At 46.0% G+C, this 25,343-nt stretch overlaps 1 protein-coding gene across 1 annotated transcript; it reads right to left on the bottom strand.

Moving 5' to 3' along the window:
• Nucleotides 1–1,492: 1,492 nt before the first annotated feature.
• On the bottom strand, nt 1,493–23,393 carry KYAT1 (kynurenine aminotransferase 1). The gene is made up of 6 exons (XM_048512174.1): nt 23,287–23,393; nt 21,002–21,060; nt 15,776–15,926; nt 14,104–14,253; nt 12,897–12,987; nt 1,493–1,521 (listed from the first exon to the last, which is right to left on the bottom strand). The coding sequence occupies exons 1-6, from the start codon at nt 23,368–23,370 to the stop codon at nt 1,493–1,495; spliced, it is 564 nt and encodes a 187-aa protein (XP_048368131.1). The 5' UTR covers nt 23,371–23,393.
• Nucleotides 23,394–25,343: the final 1,950 nt, after the last annotated feature.

Raw genomic sequence — 25,343 nt, 5'->3', positions numbered from 1 at the left:
AGGGTGTTTGTTGTGAGGGGGGAAGGGCAAGGAGATTGTAAGTCCCTTTGAGTCTCCTGCAGGAGAGAAAGGGGGGATATAAATCCAAACTCTTCTTCTTCTTCTCATTAAGTTGCTGAGCTGAAATCGCTTATTGTTACCTGGCAAATCGTGGTAACATTACCTCATTTGAAGCTCAAACCTATTGCATGTTCTGGAAGGTCATATTATAATGTATTAAACATCTCACCAAAACACTAAAATGGCATCCAACATGGAAAGAAACACAAAATTCAATATGTAGCAGGAAAAGGGAAATCCTCGAGGAATTTCTCAGACCATACATCTGCGGTTCAACAGGACTGAAGTCCTAGCTAATTATTGTCTGAATTGTCTTGATATTATGCCATTAATAATTACAGCTTGAGTGCTTTTTTTTTTCTCTTTACAAAAATGATGCCTAGTCGTACCATGAGATTTCAAAATTATCCACTTATTTCCTTTTAACTCTGCTCTTCTTCCACAGAGGTCAGGATCTTCCTCCTCTGTTCAATCCTCACAACAACCCTGCAAAGGAGTCTGGGCTGAGAGAGAGCAACAGGCCTCCAAAATCACCCAGCAATTATTGTTGTGGAGTGAGTTCTCCAGGACCTAGTCTAAATCTGGCCCCACAGTCATTCTAAAACTAAATTTTGTCCGGGAGGGAAAGATGTACTTACTACTGATGAAAAAACTAGATGGAAGCAGAGACTCTAATCATGTCAGGAAAGTGGGCTATGAATAGCAATAGTGAATAGCAGTGCACAGCTACGGTGGTTTCCGCAATAAATCTCTGCTCTGTGTTTTCACAATTTATTGTGTTACATAGGGATTCTTTGATTTTTGATCACATTACTTTATATAAGAAATACTATTATTATATAATAAATAAATTGAAAGTTGAGAACCCAATTCTACCAATAAGCCACAAAGAAAATAGTTATTGGGTGCCATTCCAAGCTGGAAATGATTTGTTATTTAAAAAAAGAAAGAAGTCCAGAAGGATAATTTTCCAGAATTGGCATCCACAAACAGGAAAGTACATTTCTAAGGCTCCGGTGCATTATTATGACATTGGCTTTCCAATGTCAAGGCCTTTAAGCAGGTAAATGTTTATTCTTCTATTACAGTAACATCCTTGCCAGCCTCTGATTATATCAGAGTCCAATGTTATTTTGGTGTGTGGGTGTATTTCGCATCAATAAAACAGGCTTTTTAATGCTGTGTCTGATTCATTCAACATCCTTTTTATTGGTCTGCTCCATCACCGAATGTTGACCTGAACATTAAAAGACTGAAATATTCATAAAGGAGAATTGAAAGGCATTTATTACAATCTCATTACAATAGATGAGCTTGCCTGAAGTGTTTATGTGCTTGAAATTACCAGAACTTAAAACCATGCGTTTCTACAGGAAAATCTAACTAAATTGTGGTTTGCAAGAATGTCACTAATAATAGCGCAATTACAAATTCATTTACTGGGAGTCATTTCCACTGCTTCTAAGAGTCCAAAGGGGTGGGGGCTGAAGCCACAGAGGAAGTGGCGGAAAGGTTGTAGTGGCATCTGTGACACCAGCGTTGTGAAAAATGGCACAGACGTGGGTACCAAGGGGCTCACCCTGGCAGCTAGCTGCCACAGCTCCCAAACTTGGAAGCTGAGCCCTATGGTGGCTCGGCACCGGAGGTGGGATCCAGCAGGTTCTCACAGGTTCCCGAAAGTAGGTTACTAATTATTGGTGTGTGCCGAGAGGGGGTGACTAATTGGTGATTTTGCCACGTGATTTTTGCCTTAGTTGCGCCCCTCCTCTCAGCACTAGCGCGCTGAACTGGAAGCAGTCTAGCAGGAGGTGCACCGGCGTACGTGGCAGCCTGCGCCTGCGTGCATTCGTTTCCCGCCCAAGGACCGGCGCAGCGGCTGCGTCCTTGCCACAGCCCCGCCCAGGAATGCCCCGCCCCCGGAATGTCCGGCCACGCCCCCATCGTGTCCCACCCAGCCCCATTGGCGCTACGCCACAGTTTGAATCCCACCACCATGGGAACCTGTTACTAAAATTTTTGGATCCCATCACTGCTCGGCACCGTTGCAAATGCCCGCGCTGGAGTGGAGGGGGGCATTCCTGGAGCCAGAGCTGACTTCGGTCAAGGACGCCCCCTCCCAGCAGTGCGGACTTATGCCACCGAAAAAGGTGGCATGCCATTTTGCACTGTGGGGTCCCCAAAGAAAGTAAAGGTTTTCACCTTCTCCCCTGGCGCCCACATTGCCACTTGCCCTGTTGGAGGCAGTGCAGCAGTGCCACCCCCAGATGCTGCTCTACTGCCCCCCCCCCCCTTGGGATCGGGCTGGAAGTGTTCTTGGAATCACAGCACAAGAGCCCGCAGAATCAGGACCATATGCATTCTGCCCAGTGGTGGGATCCAAAAATTTTAGTAACAGGTTCCCATGGTGGTGGGGTTTAAACTGTCGCGTAACGGCAATGGGGCTGGGCGGGGCATGATGGGGGCGTGGCCTGGCATTCCAGGGGCGGGGCATTCCTGGGCGGGGCTGTGGCAGGGACGCAGCCGCTGCGCCGGTCCTTGGGCGGGAAACGAATGCACGCAGGCGCACGCCTGTGCACCTCCTGCTAGTCTACTTCAAGTTCTGCGCGCTACTGCTGAGAGGAGAGGCGTAACTAAGGCAAAAATCATGTGGCAAAATCCCCAATTAATAACCCCCTCTCGGCACACACAAATAATTAGTAACCTACTCTCGGGAACCTGTGAGAACCTGCTGGATCCCACCTCTGATTCTGCCTATATCCTCATGCGTTTGATGAAGCACGCTCAGGATATAGGTGGGTGGCCTGGGCTAGTCTGATCTCATCAGATCTTGGCTGCTAAACAGGGTCAGCCCTGGCTAGTATTTGGATGGGAGGCCACCCTCAAAGGTCAGGGCTGCTATACGAAGGCAGCCAGTGGCAAACCACCTCTGCTTTGAAAGTGCTGGAGGTTGCCATAAATTGGCTGTGTCGTGACTTGGCAGCCCCATGTGCATATACAGTTCATGTGCACCACCGTGTGCATATACATATAAGTATGTATATGTGTTTCTGACAAATGCTTTGCAATTTGGGGTTTGCTTTATCAAAGACATCGTTCACCTGCCGCAAGATTCTTTGCAGCTTTGGCTTCAGCAAGCTCATAATAAAGAGCTTTGGGGCGGAACAGGCTTTTGGTATATAGGAGCTGGGCCATTCCCTCCCTTCTCCGGGAAACCCTTCCCTTCTTTGTCGGGATTGGTCACAGCACTGCTCGGTCACCACCCAGGAAGTAATCTAGCAGCAGTGGGCGGGGGAATCACAGCCCAGAGAGCAAACTTTAACTCTGGGTGCAGAAGGTGGATTCTCAAACGTGAAAGACAGCTGGAGTGGTTTAGTAAGTGAAGCCAGCTTCCCCCCCAAATGCCTTTCTTTGCTATTTGTTTGCATTTGCTGCTGCCCTTTTCCTCTGAATATAAAATTGTGGTGTTGCCTCCGTAGTCATCCCTGCTTTTAAGCCAGCTGTTTTGGGCCTCCGCTGCGATAACCTTCCTTTGAGACTTGCTGTTGTGTCTAAGGGCAGCTGGAGACCCAGGGGTGAGTCATAGGCGGCCTGGTGTAGCCAGAGTCTTAAAGCAGCTCTGTACGTCTGGCATGGCTCCTTGGAAAAAGACTTGCCTCCAAATCAGCCAGCCGGATAAAAGGGGATGCAAAAAAGAAAGGCCTCAGTTCAGATCCCCGCGCTGTGCCAAAGGGTAAGGCCTTGAAATCTGAAATCTACTGGGATTTGAACTGTGTGTGCATATGCATTTTCATTTGGGGAAGGAGCTAATCCGCCTTTTACACAGCATTGTAGCTGCGATCCACATTTTCTCTCTCCAGCTGCTCTGTCTGCCCAGGCTACCCTGATCTTGTCAGATTTCAAAAGCTAAGGAGGACAGGCCCTCCGTGGTGGCGAACCGATGGCACTCCAGATGTTCATGGACTACAATTCCCAATTGGCCATGCTGGCAGGAACTGATGGGAATTGTAGTCCATGAAGATCTGGAGTGCCATAGGTTCGCCACCACTGCAGAAGCAGCAATGACAAACCACCTCTGAACGTCCCTTGCCTTAAAAACCCGATCTACATACGCAATTGCTCTATTTAAGGCTCAGCCTCGGGTGACCTGTTTGGCATTCAGATCATGAAATTCCAGAGTCAGATGAATAATGTGCCCATTATTGGGGGCATCCCGGGTCACTCATTGTCTCAGCCTAACCTACTTTGCAGGGTTGTTGGGGGGGAAGTGGTCAGTGGTGGGATCCAAAAATTTTAGTAACAGGTTCCCATGGTGGTGGGATTCAAACTGTGGCATGGGGCTGGGCGGGGCACGACGGGGGTGTGACCGGGCATTCTGGGGGTGGGGCATTCCTGGGCGGGGCTGTGGCAAGGTCGCAGCCGCTGCGCCGGTCCTTGGACGGGAAACGAATGCACGCAGGCGCAGGCTGACACGCATGCCGGTGCACCTCCTGCTAGACGGCTTCAAGTTCTGTGCGCTACTGCTGAGAGGAGGGGCGTAACTAAGGCAAAAATCCCTCTTGGCACATGCAAATAATTAGTAACCTACTCTCGGGAACCTGTGAGAACCTGCTGGATCCCTCCTCTGACAGTGGTAAACTATCTTGGGCTCTTTGAGAAAACAGGAAGTCAATGATTTTTAGCTCATGGCATGCCTTTTCCTGCAAGTCTTTGTTCTGTAGACCACCACAAAAGAGAAAGATCGTAGCCCCAGGGGTCCCCAGTGTGATGTCTGCCAACACCTTTTCTGGTGGTTGCCAAGTGTTTTTTTAAAGTGGGGTGGGGCCCCATGGGGGCTTCCGAGCAGCCATTGGAAATCCAGTTGGCCTGGCAGATTAAAACAATGTCGTTTCAACGGCAGCTGCCGCTGCAGGGCTGGTTTTATTCTCTTACACAGGTTGAGGACCCCTAGCTTAGCCTGTGATGTTCTAGAAGTCCAGAAGTTATCTAAGGAGCTTTGGCTCACTGTGCAAGTTTGCTTTTTGTTTCATTTTTAATCAATGGTCTGTTTTGTCTTTTAAAAGCCACGAGCTCCTGCTGTATCTTCAAAGCATCTTCAAATGAGTTTGCTTCAGAGGTGGGATCCAACAGGTTCTCACCAGTTCCCGAGAGTGGGTTACTAATTATTTGTGTGTGCCGAGAGGGGGTTAGTAATTGGGTCTGCTTTTCCGTTAGAAATTCCATTTGGTCCAAAAATCATAAAGTCCTGTCGTTTCCTATGTGGCTGGTGAGCGAAGGTAGAAAACGGGATAATTCTCCCTGTTGGGCTATTTTAAAAACATGTTTTAGAAATATGATAAAGTCCCTTGTTTGAGGAAAGTGTCCTTCTTTTGATTTCTAGAAACAAAATTAAGTATTTGAAAGTATTAAGTATTTGACAGGCAGTCAATTAGAGGAGAAGTAGCTGTTTCTGTTGGCAGCAGACGATAGGACTTGATCTAATGAGTTTAAATTATGGACAGAAAGATGCCAGCTGGAAATTAGGAACTTTTTTTTTACAGTAAGAGTTTTTTACAGTAACAGAGAAATTATTAATGCCCCGCCCCCGGAATGCCCTCACTAAGCAGTTGTGCCCCGCCTGTGTCCCATTACGCTACGCCACTGTTTGAATCCCACCACCATGGGAACCTGTTACTAAAAATTTTGGATCCCACCACTTTTGCTTTAATTGTAAGCCACCTAGAGCAGGACTTTGAAGAGCTGGCTTAGAATTATCCTAAAGAAATAAAGCACATTTTGTCACATACAGGAAGCGATAGATATGCAACAGTACAAAGAAAGAAAATCCGTTAGTGGTGAGGCCAAAAAGCCACAGTGTGAGAGAGGAAATAATCAGTCTATCACTTTGCTCAGTCTTTGTCCCAGTGACCAGCCTCCATCTGGGTTGCGTGGCCTCAGGTGTCTGAAATGTCTATATTTGTGCGTGCGTGTGTGTATTTAAAAATCACCTTTGTATAGAAAGGTAGCTCACAACTTTACCCTGAAACCCTGTCCTTCTATGTGCAGGGATTTTTAAATGGAGACGTACTGTGAGTCCACTCCTGAAGTGATACAGCCCAGATGTAGACTGATCACCTCATTGCAAAGTAGACCTTTTGACTTTCTACGTTTCAATGGTCTGGGACCTATTTTCTGTTCTCCTTTCCTTTGTTCATATAGTTAAGGCATTCAACAGACTCGTGTCTGTTGTTTGTATGGAGATTGTGGCAAAAACAAAATTCCTGGGGCATGCTGGTTTATTTCTAAAGAGTTGCCCGTACGGATCTGTATTCTGGTGTTGTCTGTAAGGCAGCAAAGCATAGGGCAAGTAGAGAAAGAGAAACGCTTACTCCCGAGAAGTTGAGGGTCAGTCATTCCTGATGGTGCCTTTGCCTCAGTTGTTTTAATTTAGCACTGTTGCCAGCTTCCACAGCAGTGGCGTAGTGGTTAAGAGCAGGTGCATTCTAATTTGGAGGAACCGGGTTTGATTCCCCGCTCTGCCGCCCGAGCTGTGGAGGCTTATCTGGGGAATTCAGATTAGCCTGTGCACTCCCACATACGCCAGCTGGGTGACCTTGGGCTAGTCACAGCTCTACGGAGCTCTCTCAGCCCCACTCACCTCACAGGGCGTTTGTTGTGAGGGGGGGGAAGGGCAAGGAGTTTGTCAGCCCCTTTGAGTCTCCTTACAGGAGAGAAGGGGGGGATATAAATCCAACTCTTCTTCTTTATGTAAAATTGGATAAGGATGAGTCCTTCGCCTTAAAAGACAAGTAACTAAGGACCAGGTATACTCATCCTCAGAGGCAGCCTGATTGTCAGGTGAGGTCTAGTAACTCTCTGGCAAATTTGCCTTAGTTGGTTTTCATTATGCTGGTTTTAAACTTAGGCAGGAACGCGTATAAAGAATTGACAGGCAAATGATTGTGGTGTATTCTGCCACCGTTGTACTACCTAATGGGACAGGGCGTTCTTGAGCATATTCCCTTTTTATAGCATATTTAAGACTAATGTCTTACAGAAAAAAAAATATTTTTTTTGGCCCAAATGGAAGTGTTTGCTAAAGTACAGGAAATGCTTGCCAAAGCTTATGAGAAACAGGCTGTATCTGATGCTGCCTGGATTCAGTTTCTTGGATTTGCAAACTTGTCTTTTGTAAGACTGCGGAGCTGGCTTAATATTGAGTTACACTCTGGCTTTTGCAAGCGGATTAAACAAAGTGGACTTAACCAACCACATTGGGGGTGGGGGAGGCCTTATTTTCCACCCTCTTAAAAGCCATTGACGAAGTTACTATTCTTTTACCCCAAGTATTTCTTTGCTTTCTGCTAAGTTTAGCTCTACCTGCTGGTAGTGGATGAAACGAACAGGCAATGCAATGCAAATTCTCTCCTGTAAGGAGTCTCAAAGCGGCTTGCAAACTCCTTCCTTTCGTTTCCCTACAACAAACATCTAGTCTTTCCTCTAGTGCAGACCTGGGCATTATACGGCCCGCGGGCCACATCCGGCCCGCCGGATGACCCTGACTGGCCCCCCTGCCTTGCTGGGGAGCGAGGCGCCTTTGAAAGCCCCGCAGAAGCCGGCAGCCAAGGCAACCGGCTTCTGCGGGGCTTTCAAAAGCACCAGTCGGTGAAAAAAGTAGGTCAAGGGACTTAAGTCTCCCCACTTGCTTGATTGTCACTGTGGACAACTATGCAGGTAGGTTAAGCCTGTGATTCTTTGTGCCAAATAGTGTTGTGTGCAGAACTGTTGCCACTGATTCCAAGTTGATCTGTGCACCTGTCTGTCACTTATCAGCCCCTATTATGCAGAACTGAGTTCAGCCTTTTGGCCCGGCCCTCCACAATATTTTCTGTTTCTTATGCGGCCCCATGGAAAAAATAATTGCCCACCCCTGCTATAGTGGCTAAGAGCAGACTGTGAGCCAGAAAATCCGTAATTCAGATTTCCCCATGTTCATTGGCCTTTGGGAATCTGTTCTCTCAGCCTTGGTCTGTAATACAGAGTATGCCAAACCTGTTATCTACAGCGCATCTGAGAGCCGGACTAGAAATAATAAGTGACATCAGGCTGGACGCAGGTGCCCAACCTGATTTGCTGTCACACACAAGGTATAAAGTGAGTTTACTCACCTAAAAAGCCCCCTATTGGGCTCTGGAACTCTGCAGGGGGGTCGTGGACTTTCTGGTTCTCTACTAGGCCATTTTTGCCAGTGGAAACAGCCACAAAGAGCAGTTTGTTTGTTCCTCCCCCTTCATTGCAGCTGTTTCTGCTGGTGAAAAAGGCGTGCTAGGGAAGCTGGAAGCCTCTCCTCTTCCCCCACTGTACTCCAGAGCTACATGGAGTACTTTTTTATCTAGGGTTGCCAGCTCCGGGTTGGGAAATAACTGGCGATTTTGCGGATGGAGCCAGATGAGGTCAGGGTTTAGAAAGGAGAAGGATTTCAGTGGGGTAAAATGCCATTGAGTCCACCTTCCAAAGTAGCCATTCGTTCCCGTTTAACTGATCTCTGTCGCTTGGAGATCAGTTGTACCTAATAGTGGGAGATTTCCTGGAGGCTGGCAAATCTAATTTTATATGAGTTGCTACGTGTGACAAGGTTTGGGTTTTACTTGTGACGTCTAGTTTAGGACTGAAAGGCTCCTCCAGCAGAGGTGGGATCAAAAATTTTTAGTAACAGGTTCCCTCGCCAGCCCCCCCTCAGCAAAGGGGGCAGAGGCGTACCTAGGCAAACTTGAGCCCTGGGGAAAACCTGAGTTGGATTGCCCCCCCCCCCCCATGGGCAGCCACCCCACCACGACCTCCCCAAAATGTTTTTGCACCAGGTCATTTCTAAACCATCATCACATTATAGAAAATGCCCCAACTCACAAATCTGAACACAGCAATGGTGAAACACACGGGTTCTTTGATAGAGACTGGTGAGATAAAAGGCACGAAAGGCTGAGAATCCATGAATTGCAGTACCTGAAAGGGATTAACCCAGTTCAGGGAGTGACATTATTAGTTGCAATTGCTATATGGAACCTTCACGTTCAAAGGCAGTCTGCCTCTCGGGGAGTCGAGGGCATGGAGATGGAAAAGCGGACCCAATTAGTAACCCCCTCTCGGCACACACAAATAACTAGTAACCCGCTCTCAGGAACTGGTGAGAACCTGCTGGATCCCACCTCTGACCTCCAGTGAAAAGCATCAGGTAATCACTGATGCAAAAGACTTGTACTGTGCTTGAGGCCCTAGAGCGCGGCTGTCGGCCAGAGGAAACAAGACTGACTGACTTCGATAGGTCAAGAGAATGACTCTGTAAAAGGCAGATTAATGTGTTGAACTCCTTGCAAGTACCTGCTTTGCATGCAGAAGGCTCCAGGTTCAATCCCTGGCATCTCTGGTTAAAAATTATCAGGGAGTAGATGATAGGAAAGATCTTAACATGAAATCCCTGGAGAGCAGCTGTCAGGGAATATGACGGTAACCTTGATACCGTGTTTCCCCCGAAAATAAGACAGTGTCTTATATTAATTTTTGCTCCCAAAGATGTGCTATGTCTTACTTTCGGGGGATGCCTTATATTTCGCACTTCAGCAAAACCTCTACTACGTCTTATTTTCAGGGGATGTCTTATATTCGGGGAAACAGGGTAGACCAGTGATGGCAAACCTTTTCGAGATTGTGCCCGAATTGCAACCCTTAACAGACCCGAATTGCAAATGCCTTAGCAGACCAGGTGATCGGGAGCAACAGCCACAGAAGGCCATTGCGTTCACATCCTACATGTGAGCTCCCAAAGGCACCTGGTGGGCCACTGCGAGTAGCAGAGAGCTGGACTAGATGGACTTTGGTCTGATCCAGCTGGCTTGTTCTTATGTTCTTATGTTCTTAACCCCAAACCCACTTGTTTATCGCAAAGTGCCAACATGGCCATTTAACCTGAATACTGAGGTTTTAGCATGCGTTACTCAGGAGTAAGCTTGGTGGTAGTCGCTTGGTGGTAGTCGATGGCTTTGCTTTGAAGCAACTGTGCAACTCTTCCAATGGGTGAATCATGACCCTAGGAGGGTTTACACAGAAGCAAGCCCCATTGCCAGCAACCGAGCTTACTCCCAGGTAAAGGATCGCGCTTTAGTTCTTTGCATGAAAATCAGTGGGGTTTAACAGCGCTTAACAGCGCTTAACCTACACTGCGTCCTCAAAACTTGATCTTAGGTTTAATGCTAATAATCGAGCCCAGTGGCCCAGGCCAGTCTAGATGTGGGGGGGGGGGGCACTCTGCGCGTGCCCACAGAAAGGGCTCTGAGTGCCACCTCTGGCACCTGTGCCATAGGTTTGCCACCACTGGGGTAGACCAAGGATCTGACTCATGTTCTGCCCGATTCCTGTGTATGGAGGTAATACTAGTGCCCTTGTAAAGGTTCTTGTAAAGATGACTAAGCCACCCTGAGCCTGACCCGGTTGGGAAAGGGTGGGGTATAAATATTTATTTTTAAAAAAAAATTAGTAAAGTATGTGCTTGAAACACACAGGGAAATAGCTATGCCAAGGATTCTTCCGGTTGCGGTGGTGTGGTTAATAAGTGTGGCAACGTGGTCCATTGGCAGTCTGTTATTTAACTGTGGTCAAATATTTGCAAATGTTCCATGAAGACACGGATGCCAGCGTGTGGGCGGTAGCTTCCTCCCCTATTGTTCCTCGTTCCAGGGCGAGGTGTATGCGGGGGCAAATGGGAGGGATTCTTTCCCCCCCCTCCTCCCCCCCAGCCCTGCATCACAGTACAAAGCAAAGCAAAGCAAAGCCTTTATTGGCATACATAGAACAACATCAACAAAACACAACAAACATAAAATTTTTATAAGGCAAAAAGGATAACCTCAGATATATGCATATTATTACTGGCTCTGAATTATTTCCATAACAAAGCTTGCAACCTCTTCACAAAAAAAAACAGAGTCAGAATTATTCAACAAGAGAAATAATCTAATCAAATCTGTTAACTCAGATTGGAAAAGAGGGTGTAGATTGACATATTTAGATCTAATTTTAGCAAATTTAGTGCAATGTAATAGCTGGTGAGCCAATGTTTCCACTACCTTAGAATTACAGCTACACAACCTTTTAGATTTTTCCAGGTTATTAAACCTGCCATGTAGTAAGGCAGATGGCATAACATTGAATCTAGCAATTGTGAAGGCTCTCCTTGAGCAGGGGCTAGCTAGAAAATATAAGTAGTGGGCCATACGACCCTGCTCAAATGGAATTAAAAATTGTGTGGGAGAGCAAGTTCTTTTAGCTGCTAGATACAGTTCAGCAAATTCCCAATCTAAGAGTCGGTCTTTGAGTCATTTGTACGCTTCTGAGCAGGAAAGAGAGTAGAGTGATTCGAGAGACAAACCGATAGATACAATTTTATTTTCAATCGGAGAAAACCAGGGGTTAGCCTCGGCATCACAGTACAGCTACTCTTCTTCGTTGGAAGTAATTCCAAACAGCAAATTTGGCCTGTTGCTGTTATTTTGCTTCCTGTTTTTTAAAAAATGTTTGGAAATGTATCCCAGTGTTCCAGGATAAAAGCCAAAAGGTGGAGACTTTTATAATTATTCCCATCAAAACTGATCTCACCTGCAGCTGTTTAGTTTCAACACCCTTGGTAGTTGTAAAATCACAGGTGATTTGTTTTTGAAAATTGGCACGTGTGTCACATTTGATGATCAGAAGTACTTTTAAAAACTTTTAATAATCAAATGTGACCAAATTTTCCACCTCTGCGAGAGAAATTGATCACCCCAAGCAATACAAGCCAAAATAGCTTTTAAGTACCATAAAAAGAAGCAACTTTCTTTTCATCTGTCAAACAAAGACTCAGTACTTCCTGGCTCTGCTGCGGAATTTCTCTCACCGATACTAAAAACAAAGCCCTGAGAAAACTTGGAATCAGCTGACCTGTTCATTTATTGAACTTTTCTTTTTCTTTGTGACCTCGTAATTTTAACGCGTATCGATCTTAGCTTATTTTCTGTATGCCAATGGAGGTATTTGAATTAGGATTATTAAAAGAGTCTGTATCAAATCAGAGAATGAGGAGCCAGCCTTTTACATGGGGCCACACTTTGTAGGAAAGCACACATTCTCAGTTTGGGGACACTTAGATCTTTGTTGACATATAAAGTCACAAAATCTCCTCTGTGACTCTTCACTCCTTTGATCAGCTGTGGTTGATTTGCCAGCTGCAGCCTTTCCCGTATTCAGAGGTGGGATCCAGCAGGTTCTCACCAGTTCCCGAGAGTGGGTTCCTAATTATTTCCCGAGAGGGGGTTACTAATAGGGTCTGCTTTTCCATCCCCACGCCCTCGCCTCCCCGAGAGGCATCCTGCCTTTGAACGTGAAGGTCCCATATAGCAATTGCGACTAATAATGTCACTCCCTGAACCGGGGTAATCCCTTTCAGGTCCTGCAATTCATGGGTTCTCAGCCTTTCCGTACCTTTTATCTCACCAGTCTCTATCAAAGAAACTGTGTGTTTCACCATTGCTGTGTTCAGATTTGTGAGTTGGGGCATTTTCTATAATGGGATGATGATTTAGAAATGACCTGGTACAAAAAAATTTTTGGGGTTGCGGTGGGGTGGCTGCCCAAGGGGGGGGGGGGATCCAACTCAGGTTTTGCCCAGGGCTCAGGTTTGCCTAGGTACGTCTCTGCCCCCTTTGCTGAGGGGGGGCTGGCGAGGGAACCTGTTACTAAAAATTTTGGATCCCACCACTGGACACGACCCATGGAACCATCTTTCCTTGCTGCCATCTTCTTTTCTTTCCTAAACTACAGTCTCTGTTCACTTACTGGTTTCAGTGGAATGAACACCGGAGTCCCACCAGCCATTTTCACCATCAGTTCATAGCAGTCGAAGAACGGCTCAATTATAATCACCTAAAAAAGACACACACACACAAGACAGTGTGCAGCAGTTCAGAAGCCAAGAGACAACAGGACAAGCCATATCACAGATGGAGTTTCGGCTCCTGCCTCTGCAAAGAGAGCTGTTTCTTATTCATTCATTCATTCATTCATTCATTCATTCATTCATTCATTCATTCATTCATTCATTCATTCATTCATTCATTCATTTATTATATTTATATACCGCCCTCCCCCGGAGGGCTCAGGGCCAGTCTTGAAGATAATCTAAATGGAGAGAGTACAAACATAAGAACATAAGAACTAGCCTGCTGGATCAGACCAGAGTCCATCTAGTCCAGCACTCTGCTACTCGCAGTGGCCCACCAGGTGCCTTTGGGAGCTACCGTGCAGGATGTGAAAGCAATGGCCTTCTGCTGCTGCTGCTGCTCCCGAGTACCTGGTCTGCTAAGGCATTTGCAATCTGAGATCAAGGAGGATCAAGATTGGTAGCCATAGACCACAGTTAACACTATTAACCACATCGGACCACATCAGACCACAGTTAACACTATTAACAACTGTCAGGGTTCTTAAAAGGTGGGCAGTAAAAATCAGGAGTGTTGGACAAGGTATATTAATGAGAGAGTCAGTACATATTTTTTTCTGTAGAATATTAAGAAATTAGAATATATGATAAGAATGGTAGATATATAGCTTTAGTAGGAAGATAAAGAGAGATTAGATTGAATTCGTTGTTTGTATTTAATTTATAAATTCATTATACATGGAGTGTTGAAACATAATGTTGCAATATACTTGATATGTACAGTGTATAGCCTGATTTTTTATGTTTTGAAGTTTTAAAATAAAAATTACTATAGAAAAAAAATGGCGGACAGTATGCCTCCCTATTTGGCACAAAGGATTACAGTGGACTAGGCTAGAGACAACATAGGTGGGGCAGGGAAATGCTGAAGCCTTTAATATGGATCAGGGTGACTAGGAAGACTGGGTCACACAAGGTACTTACCTGTAGAGAAACTGAACTTTTGCTAAGCCACTTCCTGTAGCAGAACAGTCTCAATTTTGTCATTCAGAGCTACCTTAGAAAAAATCCTGTCTTTCTGAGGGCAAGAGATTAGGTACCTCATCTCCATCATCCACCAGAGCTTGAAAACAGCAGAAGAGGGCCTCGTAAGCGCCTACGGTCACCAGCACGTTATTCAGAGGGTCGAGTTCTCGTCCTAGTAACTTCCCAAAGAATTTGGCCAGGACCGTCACCAGAGCTGGGTGTCCCTGGAGAAACAGAGCAGGTCTTCAGACAAGCAATGCTAGCTAGAAGCAAGCACAACTGGAGAATCCTCCCCACACGCACACCAACAGAATTTACATGAATGTGGCACAGACTAGCTGGAAGGGGATTTATTTTACCCATTTGGTATTTACCCATCCTTCTTCTGAGAAGCCTGATTTCTCTCCTCATTCATACATTCATTAGATAGATAGATAGATAGATAGATAGATAGATAGATAGATAGATAGATAGATAGATAGATAGATAGATAGATAGATAGATAGATAGATGGATAGATAGATAGATAGATAGATAGATAGATAGATAGATAGATAGATAGATAGATAGATAGATAGATGGATAGATGGATAGATGGATAGATGGATAGATGGATAGATGGATAGATGGATAGATGGATAGATGGATAGATGGATAGATGGATGGATAGATGGATAGATGGATGGATGGATGGATGGATGGATGGATGGATGGATGGATGGATGGATGGATGGATGGATGGATGGATGGATGGATGGATGGATGGATGGATGGATGGATGACAGACAGACAGACAGACAGACAGACAGACAGACAGACAGACAGACAGACAGACAGATTTAAATTCTGCTCCTGCCTTTTTGGGCTCAGGGCAGATTCCAACCTTAATAAAACAAAAATATAAACACAATTTAAAACAATTTAAAATTTAGGTTCTGTAGCTCGTTTTGCATTTCATTTGGCTTCAGTCTAACTTGATGGCCCCAGTCTCATAGTAAATCCATTATTAGTTTCAGAATTATTACCAATAATAGAAGAATAATTACCAATAATAATTACCAATAATAATTACCAATAATAATTACCAATAATAGAAGAAAATCAAAGGGAGGGAAATGGGAACCAGGGAAAGGGAAGAATAGGAAAGGGGAAAGGGGAAAGAGATAGGAAAGAATAGGAAAGGGGAAAGGAGGAAGAGAGAGAAGGGGAGGAGCAGCAGTGGCGTAGTGGCTAAGAGCAGGTGCACTCTAATCTGGAGGAACCGGGTTTGATTCCCAGCTCTGCCGCCTGAGCTGTGGAGGCTTATCTGGGGAATTCAGATTAGCCTGTGAACTCCCACACATGCCAGCAGGGTGACCTTGGGCTAGTCACAGCTTTTCGGAGCTCTCTCAGCCCCACGTGCAGGAGAATGAGGAAAAAGAGCCCCAAATGGGCTATGCCACTTCACACAGCAGTTGAGGAAACCCGGCTCTGAATTTGCTTGTGCATGAAGAACTCCTTGAAACCAGCACAGCTTGGGTTGGGAGGAGCGTTTGCTGTGCTCATTTTCTACTTGCAGGAAAATTTCTAAAACCAAAGGGAGCATTCCAAAATTTAACCCTCTACTGGCCATCTCCAGTGGTGCAAATCCACCGCCACCGCGTTGCCACCACATTCCCGAGTGTGAACCAGGCCCGTGTTCAGCCATTACAGCAACTGTTTCAGAGCACAGAGCCTGTCAGAGAGGAGGAGGACGGACTCACTCACAAAGGCACGGGTATACTGATGCATCATGGGATCTTTTTCGCTGACCACCTCCATTAATGCTTCCGTCACAAAGGCTGGCGGGGGGAAGTTAGGGAATCCCTGGCCGAGGTTCACCGTCTTGTATGTCGAAGCCAGTTTTACAAACTCCACCCTAAGGAGAAGAGAATACAAGAGAGAAAGAAAATTATAGTGAGACCCTCCCACTTTCTGCAAAGATAAAAACAGGGCCTAGTTTGGAGGGGCCCAGGTGTAGCAAGAGGGACAGATAACAATTATTTTTTTAAATATAGTTTTAATAGATATATAACAGTGATGGCGAACCTTTTCAAGACCGAGTGCCCAAACTGCAACCCAAAACCCACTTATTTATCGCAAAGCGCCAACCCGGCAATTTAACCTGAATGCTGAGGTTTTAGTTTAGAAAAAATGGTTGGCTCCGAGGCACGCGTTACTCGGGAGTAAGCTTGGTGGTAGTCATTGGCTTTGCTCTGAAGCAACCATGCAACTCTTCGAACGGTGAATCACGACCCTAGGAGAGTTTACTCAGAAACAAGCCCCATTGCCACCAACCGAGTTCACTCCCAGGTAAAGGATCGCGCTTTAGTTCTTTGCATGAAAATCAGTGGGGTTTAACAGCGCTTAACAGGGTTACCTACACTGCTTCCCCAAAACTAGGTCTTAGGTTTAATGCTAATAATCGAGCCCAGCAGCCCAGGCCAGCCTAGATGTGTGGGGGGGGGGGGCGATTTCCCCCCCCACATGATGAACTCTGTTTGTGCGTGCCCACAGAGAGGGCTCTGAGTGCCACCTCTGGCACCCGTGCCATAGGTTCGCCATCACTGATATATAATTACCATGAAACCAAGCCTGGGAGAGTCAAGCTTGTTTCAGTAAAAATTCTGGGTCCTTTCTCCAATAACTCCAACCAGCTGAGTTCTCAAAAGTTTATTGAAAACAGAAATAAAAGAAATAAAATAAAATGCAGTTACGGAGATTGCTCAGCTGAATACATTCTTATGGATCTCTCGGGACATCCAGCCCAGAGGTGCTCCTCTTAGCTTAGCCCATGATAGAGTCATGGGAAAGCGGCTGGTCCAGATTCAATTATCCCGGAGATTTTGAAATCAGATCTGGAGTGGTGGACCCCTCTCCTGGCGGCAGTGTTTACCATCATTAATAACACAGGTGTTATCCCAAACAGCTGGCGATTAGCCGTATTAGTACCAATCTACAAAAAGGGAGACCCTACTGATACTTCCAATTACCGGCCAATTAGTCTACTATCGGTAATTGGAAAGCTCTATTCAAAATTATTATTGATTAGATTGCAAACTTGGCTGGATCAAACTAAAATCATTGGACCTGAGCAAGCAGGATTTTGTAGAAAATAAGTCAACCTTGGATCACTGTTTAGTACTCTCCCATCTGGTAAATAAGTATGCTACTACTAAGGCTTCTAACTTCTTTTCTCCTTTTATTGACCTAAAAGGAGCCTTTGATACTGTGACAAGAAATCTCCTGTGGGACAAGATGAAGTCATTGAATGTTGACCCCAGACTTCTATTCCTGATCAAACAGTTATATACGAACACCTGTTCTGTCAAGTTAGATGCTCTGGGGAAGGTCCAGTTAACCAGCAGAATTAGGTACTCCTCGTGGGGTTAAAAACAAAGGTTGCATACTGGCTCTCTACTTTATTTCGAATTTATTCCCTCAAATGATTTACCTCATGCTTTGAATGTGTCTGTGAATGGGCATAGTCCTAAATTACATCTTACCCCATGTTCCTTTAATGTTGTATGCAGATGATGCGAAGTAAGTTATTGTCCTTGTCCAGTAATTGGCCTGTAAAGCGCCTAACAATGTACAGTTTTGCTAATTATCATCGCGAAGAAGAACAGGACTGGAAATTAACTATGTATCACTAAAACTAAAGTTCTCATTTTTGCTAAGGAGTTGGAAATGACCCATGTCCCTGGCGAATTAAGGGGTCACACAAAAAATTGAGCAGGTCAAATATTTCCAATTCCTTGGTGAGACGCATTTACTATAGGTATAATTTGTCATGGTCCTCACAGCGACTAGCAGTAACTACCTTCGGCACATACCAACAGGGACATGGCAATAGTATTGCTTTTTTTTTTTTATAGTAAAGGCAATCCAATACATTCCTCGCTTTGGCTTTGAAGGTTTTGAGGGCTAGGATTGGCTCCTTGCTACTGCTCACAACGGTTCCCCCCATTTGGATTTCGGCAATAAATAAAATCATTTTAATTTATTACATTTCCAAATTCCTTCGAGGAAACTAATGGGAGCTCCCCTAGATGTAGTGCCTTATGCTGCGTTATTGTGCATTGAGATGGGTCCAAACTAACTCTAGAAACCCTTGGCATGGATAAAGGGCCATAAAATATTGGCTGCCATATACATTTTCTAGTGGGGATCCAATAGCTATATCTACCCTCTCTGTTATCAGGATCACTTTTATTTCAGAATGGTATACTTTGATCTTTAGAAAGGTTGAAGCTACTGGTTTCCCCCTGGAATCACTTCTTATGCTCACAAAGGTGGAAGCCTTCAGACTAGTTAAGAATAGGCTCTTTGGATCTTGATTTTTCTATGAATTTGACTCCTTGCTGCCAAGACAACCTGTTGCTCCGGAACTACATTATTAATCCCATGCGAGTGTGGAATTATGGCAGCATATCTTAGATCTGCTGATAAATCCCGCCCAGAGGAGAGCCTTGGCTACTGCAAGATGTAATGTGCTGCCATCAGCCTCTGCCTGGAGGGAAGATTTAGGGAGAATGTGGAGCGTTCTCAAAACGAGTTTGTTCATGTGATATGGACTAGCTAGCTTGTTCGAAACCTTGACCACATCTCTTTGTTTCTATGCCCTGCAAATACAATAAGATACGCATGAAATACATGAATTCCATTTTCTTGAAATGTTCTCAGTGGCATGAGTGTTATAAGATACCCAATCTCCTGAACAGCTCTGATGTGCTCTTTTGTGAAACTGTTGCAAATTTTATACTGGAAATTAGTAATTTTAGCAATTTTAACTGTATTTCTTAACCTTGTTTTGTTTTAAAACTTTGTCCCGTTTTATATGCCAATAAAGGCTTGTGTGTGTTGTGTTGTGAATCACCTAGGTCTTTGTTCTTAGTCTCCAAGAAAACTTCCCTCCTTGCCATGCGGTCCCCACAACGTTTGAAGTGCCTTATTTGGGCATCTTCCTGTCCTGGGTAAATTTCCATGGCCTTTTGGCCTTCCATGGCCTTCTGGACTCTATGCCCCCCAACATAGGAGGGGGTTCCTGTGTTTTCTATACATCAGTTTGTGGGTAAACCTCTTGATGGGAAGGAGGCAGTAACTCATGCAGAGACAACAGAAGGCCTCATCCAAAGACATCCAATTCTGTTGCATTTTATCAGAAGTGACTGAGTACTCAACTATACTGGCCATAAGGACAAGGCAGAATTCTTTACACCTAGAATTGAAGGCCAGGCCAAAGTAGCACATAAGGTCAAAGTAGCACAAAAGAACCTAAGTACAGCCCTGTGGATCAGACCAGTGATCCATCTAGTTCATCATACCATCTCATACAGCGGTCAGCAAATTACTCTAGGGCAGTGGTGGCGAACCTATGGCACGGGTGCCACTCAGAGCCCTCTCTGTGGGCACGCACAAACGGAGTGCCCCCTTCACACATCTAGGCTGGCCTGGGCCGCTGGGCTCGATTATTAGCATTAAACCTAGGACCTAGTTTTGGGGAAACAGTGTTAAGCGCTGTTAAACCCCACTGATTTTCATGCAAAGAACTAAAGTGCGACCCTTTACCTGGGAGTAAGCTCAGTTGCTGGCAATGGGGCTTGCTTCTGAGTAAACCCTCCTAGGGTCGTGATTCACCCATTGGAAGAGTTGCACGGTTGCTTAAAAGCAAATCTACCAACTAGCACCAAGCTTACTCCTGAGTAAAGCACGCCTCGGAGCCAACCGTTTTTTCTAAACTAAAATCTCAGTATTCAGGTTAAATTGCTGTGTCGGCACTTTGCGATAAATAAGTGGGTTTTGGGTTGCAGTTTGGGCACTCGGTCTCGAAAAGGTTCGTCATCACTGCTCTAGGGGGCCAACTACATACATACAAAGGCATACAAGTCAAGATTTTCCTTTGATGTTGCCTCCTGGCCCTGGAATTCAAAGGCTGACCGCATCTGAATGTGGAGGTTCCCGTTAGTCACCACAGCTAATACCCACTGATACCCTATCCTCCATGCAGAGGCGTAGCGCCCACGGGGACATCCGGGACAGCTTGTCCCAAGCACTGCGGGAGGCGGAGGCGCTTCTTGCTGAACGAAACTCTGTTCGACCGCATTAAAACTTTATTTTATTTTTTCAACTTGAATTTTGTGGCTTCAATTTCATTGGCTGCTAAGCTGAAATCACTGAAATCGCTATTCAAGTTGCCCCATGGCAGTGGGTCACATTGTTCCTAACGTTTCGCCTGCATCTGTGGCTGGCATCTTCAGAGGTGTATCACAGAGGGAAGACTGTGACCCTTGAACTTCCCGGTTCCTGGTAGAATATACCTTTCCCCCGCCCCCACCTCATGTTCAGGCCTGCCGACACCACCACAGCTGGAAGGGCAAGAGTGAAGAGCTAACATCAGGAAGAAGAAGAAGAAGAGTTTGGATTTATATCCTCCCTTTCTCTCCTGCAGGAGACTCAAAGGGGCTGACAATCTCCTTGCCCTTCCCCCCTCACAACAAACACCCTGTGAGGTAGGTGGGGCTGAGAGAGTTCCGAGAAGCTGTGACTAGCCCAAGGTCACCCAGCTGACGTGTGTGGGAGTGTACAGGCTAATCTGAATTCCCCAGAGAAGCCTCCACAGCTCAGGCGGCAGAGCGGAGAATCAAACCCGGTTCCTCCAGATTAAATACACGAGCTCTTAACCTCCTACGCCACTGCTGCTCCTTGGCCCCAAGCCCCAAGGAATTGGCCCCAAGCCACACTGTTCATGCAGGGAAAAACCACAAGGTTTTTTCTGAAAAGCACAAGGCAAAATCTTTGGCCAATGTGAGGGAACAGGCCAGTGCTGGGGGGTGGGGGTGGGCGGGGTGTGTGTGTGGACTGGAGAAGCCTGGAACAGCACTGGTGATGCAAGAGCCATGCCCGGCAGCAAACTCTGCACTACCCGAGGAGCAAACTTCAGCAAGACTGTACCATATGTTCTTGTCCACGCCTTCCAGCCTTCGAGCTTTCGACACGGTCGACATTTTTGTCTAGAAAAAGGAAGGAAGGGAGAGAGAGAAGGGAGAAAAACGATCAATAGCTGTTCTAAGGTCAGGGCCTTCAAATCCGCTTTATTGATCTCCCACTTCTGCACTTGGCACGGTGCTTGCCAGCATTCAGAGGGGCTTTTATTATTCGGAGACTTTAGTCACCTGTTGGTGGAAACGCTCTTCCCGGCGCCTCTGGGGTTTTCAGCAAAGATTCCCATTAAGGGTATGGGCAAGGCAGGTTTCCAGTGCACCATACAAAATGCCCCCCCTCTGCCACCCCCGGAACAGCCGGATTTGAGTCCAGCAGGATCTTAAAGACCAACAAGACCTTAAGGGTATCAGCTTGAGCAGGGGTAGGGAACCTTTAACACTCAAAGAGCCATTTGGACCCGTTTTCCACAGGAAAAGAAAACACTTGGAGCCGCAAATAATTTTTGCCCTTTAAAACAAACATAACACTATATATATTGGTTTTTTTTACTCACCATTCTGAGAAGCATATGGATGCGCCTACCTGCTGCCTGTGTAAGCATGGAGAAGGGGATGGGCCATGGCTTCATTCCTGTCGGCCACTCAAAGCACCTCGCCTCACTCCAATGGGGCAGGCAAGAGGGAAAATCCAAGGGCGCCGGGTGGCCACGGGAGAAGAGGTGCACCTCAGCCCTGCTACCTGCAGGTATGCAGGCAAGGATGGGGCTAGCTGTCTGCCTGCGGGAGCCAAGAGTGTATAGGCAGAAGAGCCGCATGCGGCTCTCGAGCTGCAGGTTCCCTCCCCCTGAGCTTGAGAATCAAGGCTCCTTTCACCGGTAAACACACCCCGCCCCAACCAAATTTTTATTGGCCAATCGGAAGCCCCACCTGGCCACATCCTGGCAAATGTGCCAGGAAAAGTGTGAGGAGCGCTGAGTGAGAATGTCCGGCTGGGATCTGGGAGACCCGGGTTCAAATCCCCACACAGCCACGGAAGGCTGGGTGACTTTGGGCCTGTCATACACTCAGCCTAACTTTGCTCATAGGTAGAGTTGCCAGCTCCAGTTTGGGAAATCCCTGGAGGCTTGGGGCCTGGAACCTGGGGAAGGCAGGGTGTGGGAAAAGAAGGGAGTTCAGTGGGGCATAATTAGGGCTGGCAATTTCCAAGTGGTGGCTGGAGATTATCTGGAATTACAACCGATCTCCAGGCAACAAAGATCACTTCACCTGGAGAACATGGCTGCTTTCGAAGATAAGACATTACGACATTATACCCCATTTAAGTCTCTCCCCAGACCAGAGGTGGGATCCAGCAGGTTCTCACCAGTTCCCGAGAATGGGTTACTAATTATCTGTGTGTGCCGAGAGGGGGTTACTAATTGGGTCCGCTTTTCCGTTAGAAATTCCATTAGGTCCAAAAATCATGAAGTCCTGTTGTTTCCTATGTGGCCGGTTAGAGAAGGTAGAAAACGGGAGATAATTCTCCCTGTTGGGCTGTTTTAAAAACATGTTTTAGAAATAGGGTCAAGTTCCTCGTGTAAGGAAAGTCTCCTTCTTTAGATTTCTAGAAACAAAATTAAGTATTTGAAAGCATTAAGTATTTGACAGGCAGTCAATTAGAGGAGAAGTCGTTGTTTCTGTTGGCAGCAGACGATAGGACTTGCCATAATAAGTTTAAATGATGGACAGAAAGATACCAGCTGGAAATTAGGAACTTTTCTTTTACAGTAAGAGTTTTTTACAGTAACAGAGAAATTATTAATGCCCCGCCCCCGGAATGCCCGGCCACGCCCCTGTCGTGCCCCGCCCAGCCGCATTGGCGCTACGCCACAGTTTGAATCCCACCACCATGGGAACCTGTTACTGAAATTTTGGATCCCACCACTGGCTATGCCACTGTTTGAATCCCACCCCCATGGGAACCTGTTACTAACATTTTTGGATCCCACCACTGGCTACGCCACAGTTTGAATCCCACCCCCATGGGAACCTGTTACTAAAATTTTGGATCCCACCACTGGCTACGCCACAGTTTGAATCCCACCACCATGGGAACCTGTTACTGAAATTTTGGATCCCACCACTGGCTACGCCACTGTTTGAATCCCACCCCCATGGGAACCTGTTACTAAAATTTTGGATCCCACCACTGGCTATGCCACAGTTTGAATCCCACCACCATGGGAACCTGTTACTAAAATTTTTGGATCGTACTACTGGGATAAATGAATTAAATGAATAACAAAAATTCAGTACCTTCGAATAGCACAAGCCGAATCCAAGAGGGTTATTTCTTTTCAGAAGCTTGCACGATAAAGACAGCCCAGATCTCCGAAGCATGCCCCTCGGGCACCGGCTGGCAGTCAAACTGTTCCCACCCAAACACAGGCACAGGAACAAAGGAGAAAGAAAATCAAATCAGTAATGCCATCGTTCAAAGCAACAGACTCAGCTTGCTTTCGTAAACTTCATTAAAATATTGTATTTATTACCGGTATTAGGACATCTGTGGCTGGTATTTCATTACATAGTGATGGGTTCTTCCTGCTGTGAAAACAGTGCCCACAGAGAGTGGGCAAGGGCTTGCTCACCTGACAACAGGACAGGGGAAAGGCAGAGGTGGGATCCAGCCGGTTCTCAACAGTTCCCGAGAGTGGGTTACTAATTATTTGTGTGTGCCAAGAGGGGGTAACTAATGGGGTCTGCTTTTCCATTAGAAATTCCATTAGGTCCAAAAACCATAAAGTCCTGTTGTTTCCTATGTGGCTGGTTAGCGAAGGTAGAAAACGGGATAATTCTCCCTGTTGGGCAGTTTTCAAAACATGTTTTAGAAATATGGTAAAGTTCCTCGTGTAAGGAAAGTATCCTCCTTTTGATTTCTAGAAACAAAATTAAGTATTTGAAAGTATGAAGTATTTGACAGGCAGTCAATTAGAGGAGAAGTCGTTGTTTCTGTTGGCAGTAGACGATAGGACCTGCTATAATGAGTTTAAATTATGGAGAGAAAGATACCAGCTGGAAATTAGGAACTTTTTTTTTTTACAGTAAGAGTTTTTTACAGTAACAGAGAAATTATTAACGCCCCACCCCCGTCATGCCCGGCCACGCCCCTGTCGTGCCCCACCCAGCCCCATTGGGGGTAGGGCGGTTTACCAAATCGAATAAATTTGAGCCCTTTGGGGGTAGGGCGGTTTACCAAATCGAATAAATAATAATAATAATTGGCGCTACGCCACTGTTTGAATCCCACCACCATGGGAACCTGTTACTAAAATTTTTGGATCCCACTGGGAAAGGTTAGGGTAAAGCTCCAAGCAAGGGAAGAAGCCGCCATACTGTTTTTAATGATAAGGCGATAAGGTATTTTTTTTAAGCCAGCGGTAGAAAAATCCAACAAAATATCATAGTGGCAATGATGCCAATGAGAAGGCTGGAACGTATGACTAGGCAGGCCACACTGTTTTCTCCCGAGGAGATGGAGGATTGTCCTCAGGAGGAAAAACGTTCCAGAGAAGACTGCTTGGAAAAGTTGGAAGAAGCATCGTCATCTTCTGACACGTTTTTAGAGTCGTCAGAAACTCAGCACATTTCACCCCAGATGAATCTCTGCTTATGGTCATCAACAATGACACCACAGGAAAGGCGCCATCTTGAATGGCCACCTCCTTGGCTGTTGTGGGTTTTCCACATTGTGGTCTGTGTGAGCTCCTTATTTCAGAAAACAGAGTGGGTCTTCAGATGAAGACAGCAGTAGCCGGCCAGGCTCCTAGGCCAGTGATGGCGAACCTTTTTGAGACCGAGTGCCCAAATTGCAACCCAAAACCCACTTATTTATCACAAAGTGCCAACACGGCAATTTAATCTGAATACTGTGGTTTTAATTTAGAAAAACCGGTTGGTTCTGAGGCGTGCGTTACTCAGGAGTAAGCTTGGTGGTAGTCGGTGGGTTTGCTTTGAAGCAACCGTGCATCTCTTCCAACATGTGAATCACGACCCTAGGAGGGTTTACTCAGAAGCAAGCCCCATTGCCAGCAACTGAGCTTACTCCCAGGTAAAGGGATTATGCTTTGGTTCTTTGCATGAAAATCAGTACTTACAGCCAACAGGGTTACTTCCACACCGTTTCCCAAACTTGACCAGGTTTAATGCTAATAATGGAGCCCAGCAGCCCAGGCCAGCCTAGATGAGGGGGGGGAACTCTGTTTGCGCGTGCCCACAGAGAGGGCTCTGAGTGCCACCTCTGGCACCCGTGCCATAGGTTCGCCACCACTGTCCTAGGCCCTGGTCCTTAGCAATGTTGTTACCCACTGCCA

This window comes from Sphaerodactylus townsendi, linkage group LG12, assembly GCF_021028975.2.
Source record: "Sphaerodactylus townsendi isolate TG3544 linkage group LG12, MPM_Stown_v2.3, whole genome shotgun sequence".
NCBI classification, from domain to species: domain Eukaryota; kingdom Metazoa; phylum Chordata; class Lepidosauria; order Squamata; family Sphaerodactylidae; genus Sphaerodactylus; species Sphaerodactylus townsendi.
The sequence above is the reverse complement of the archived record's forward strand: the minus strand, read 5'-3'. Positions and strand labels throughout refer to the sequence as shown.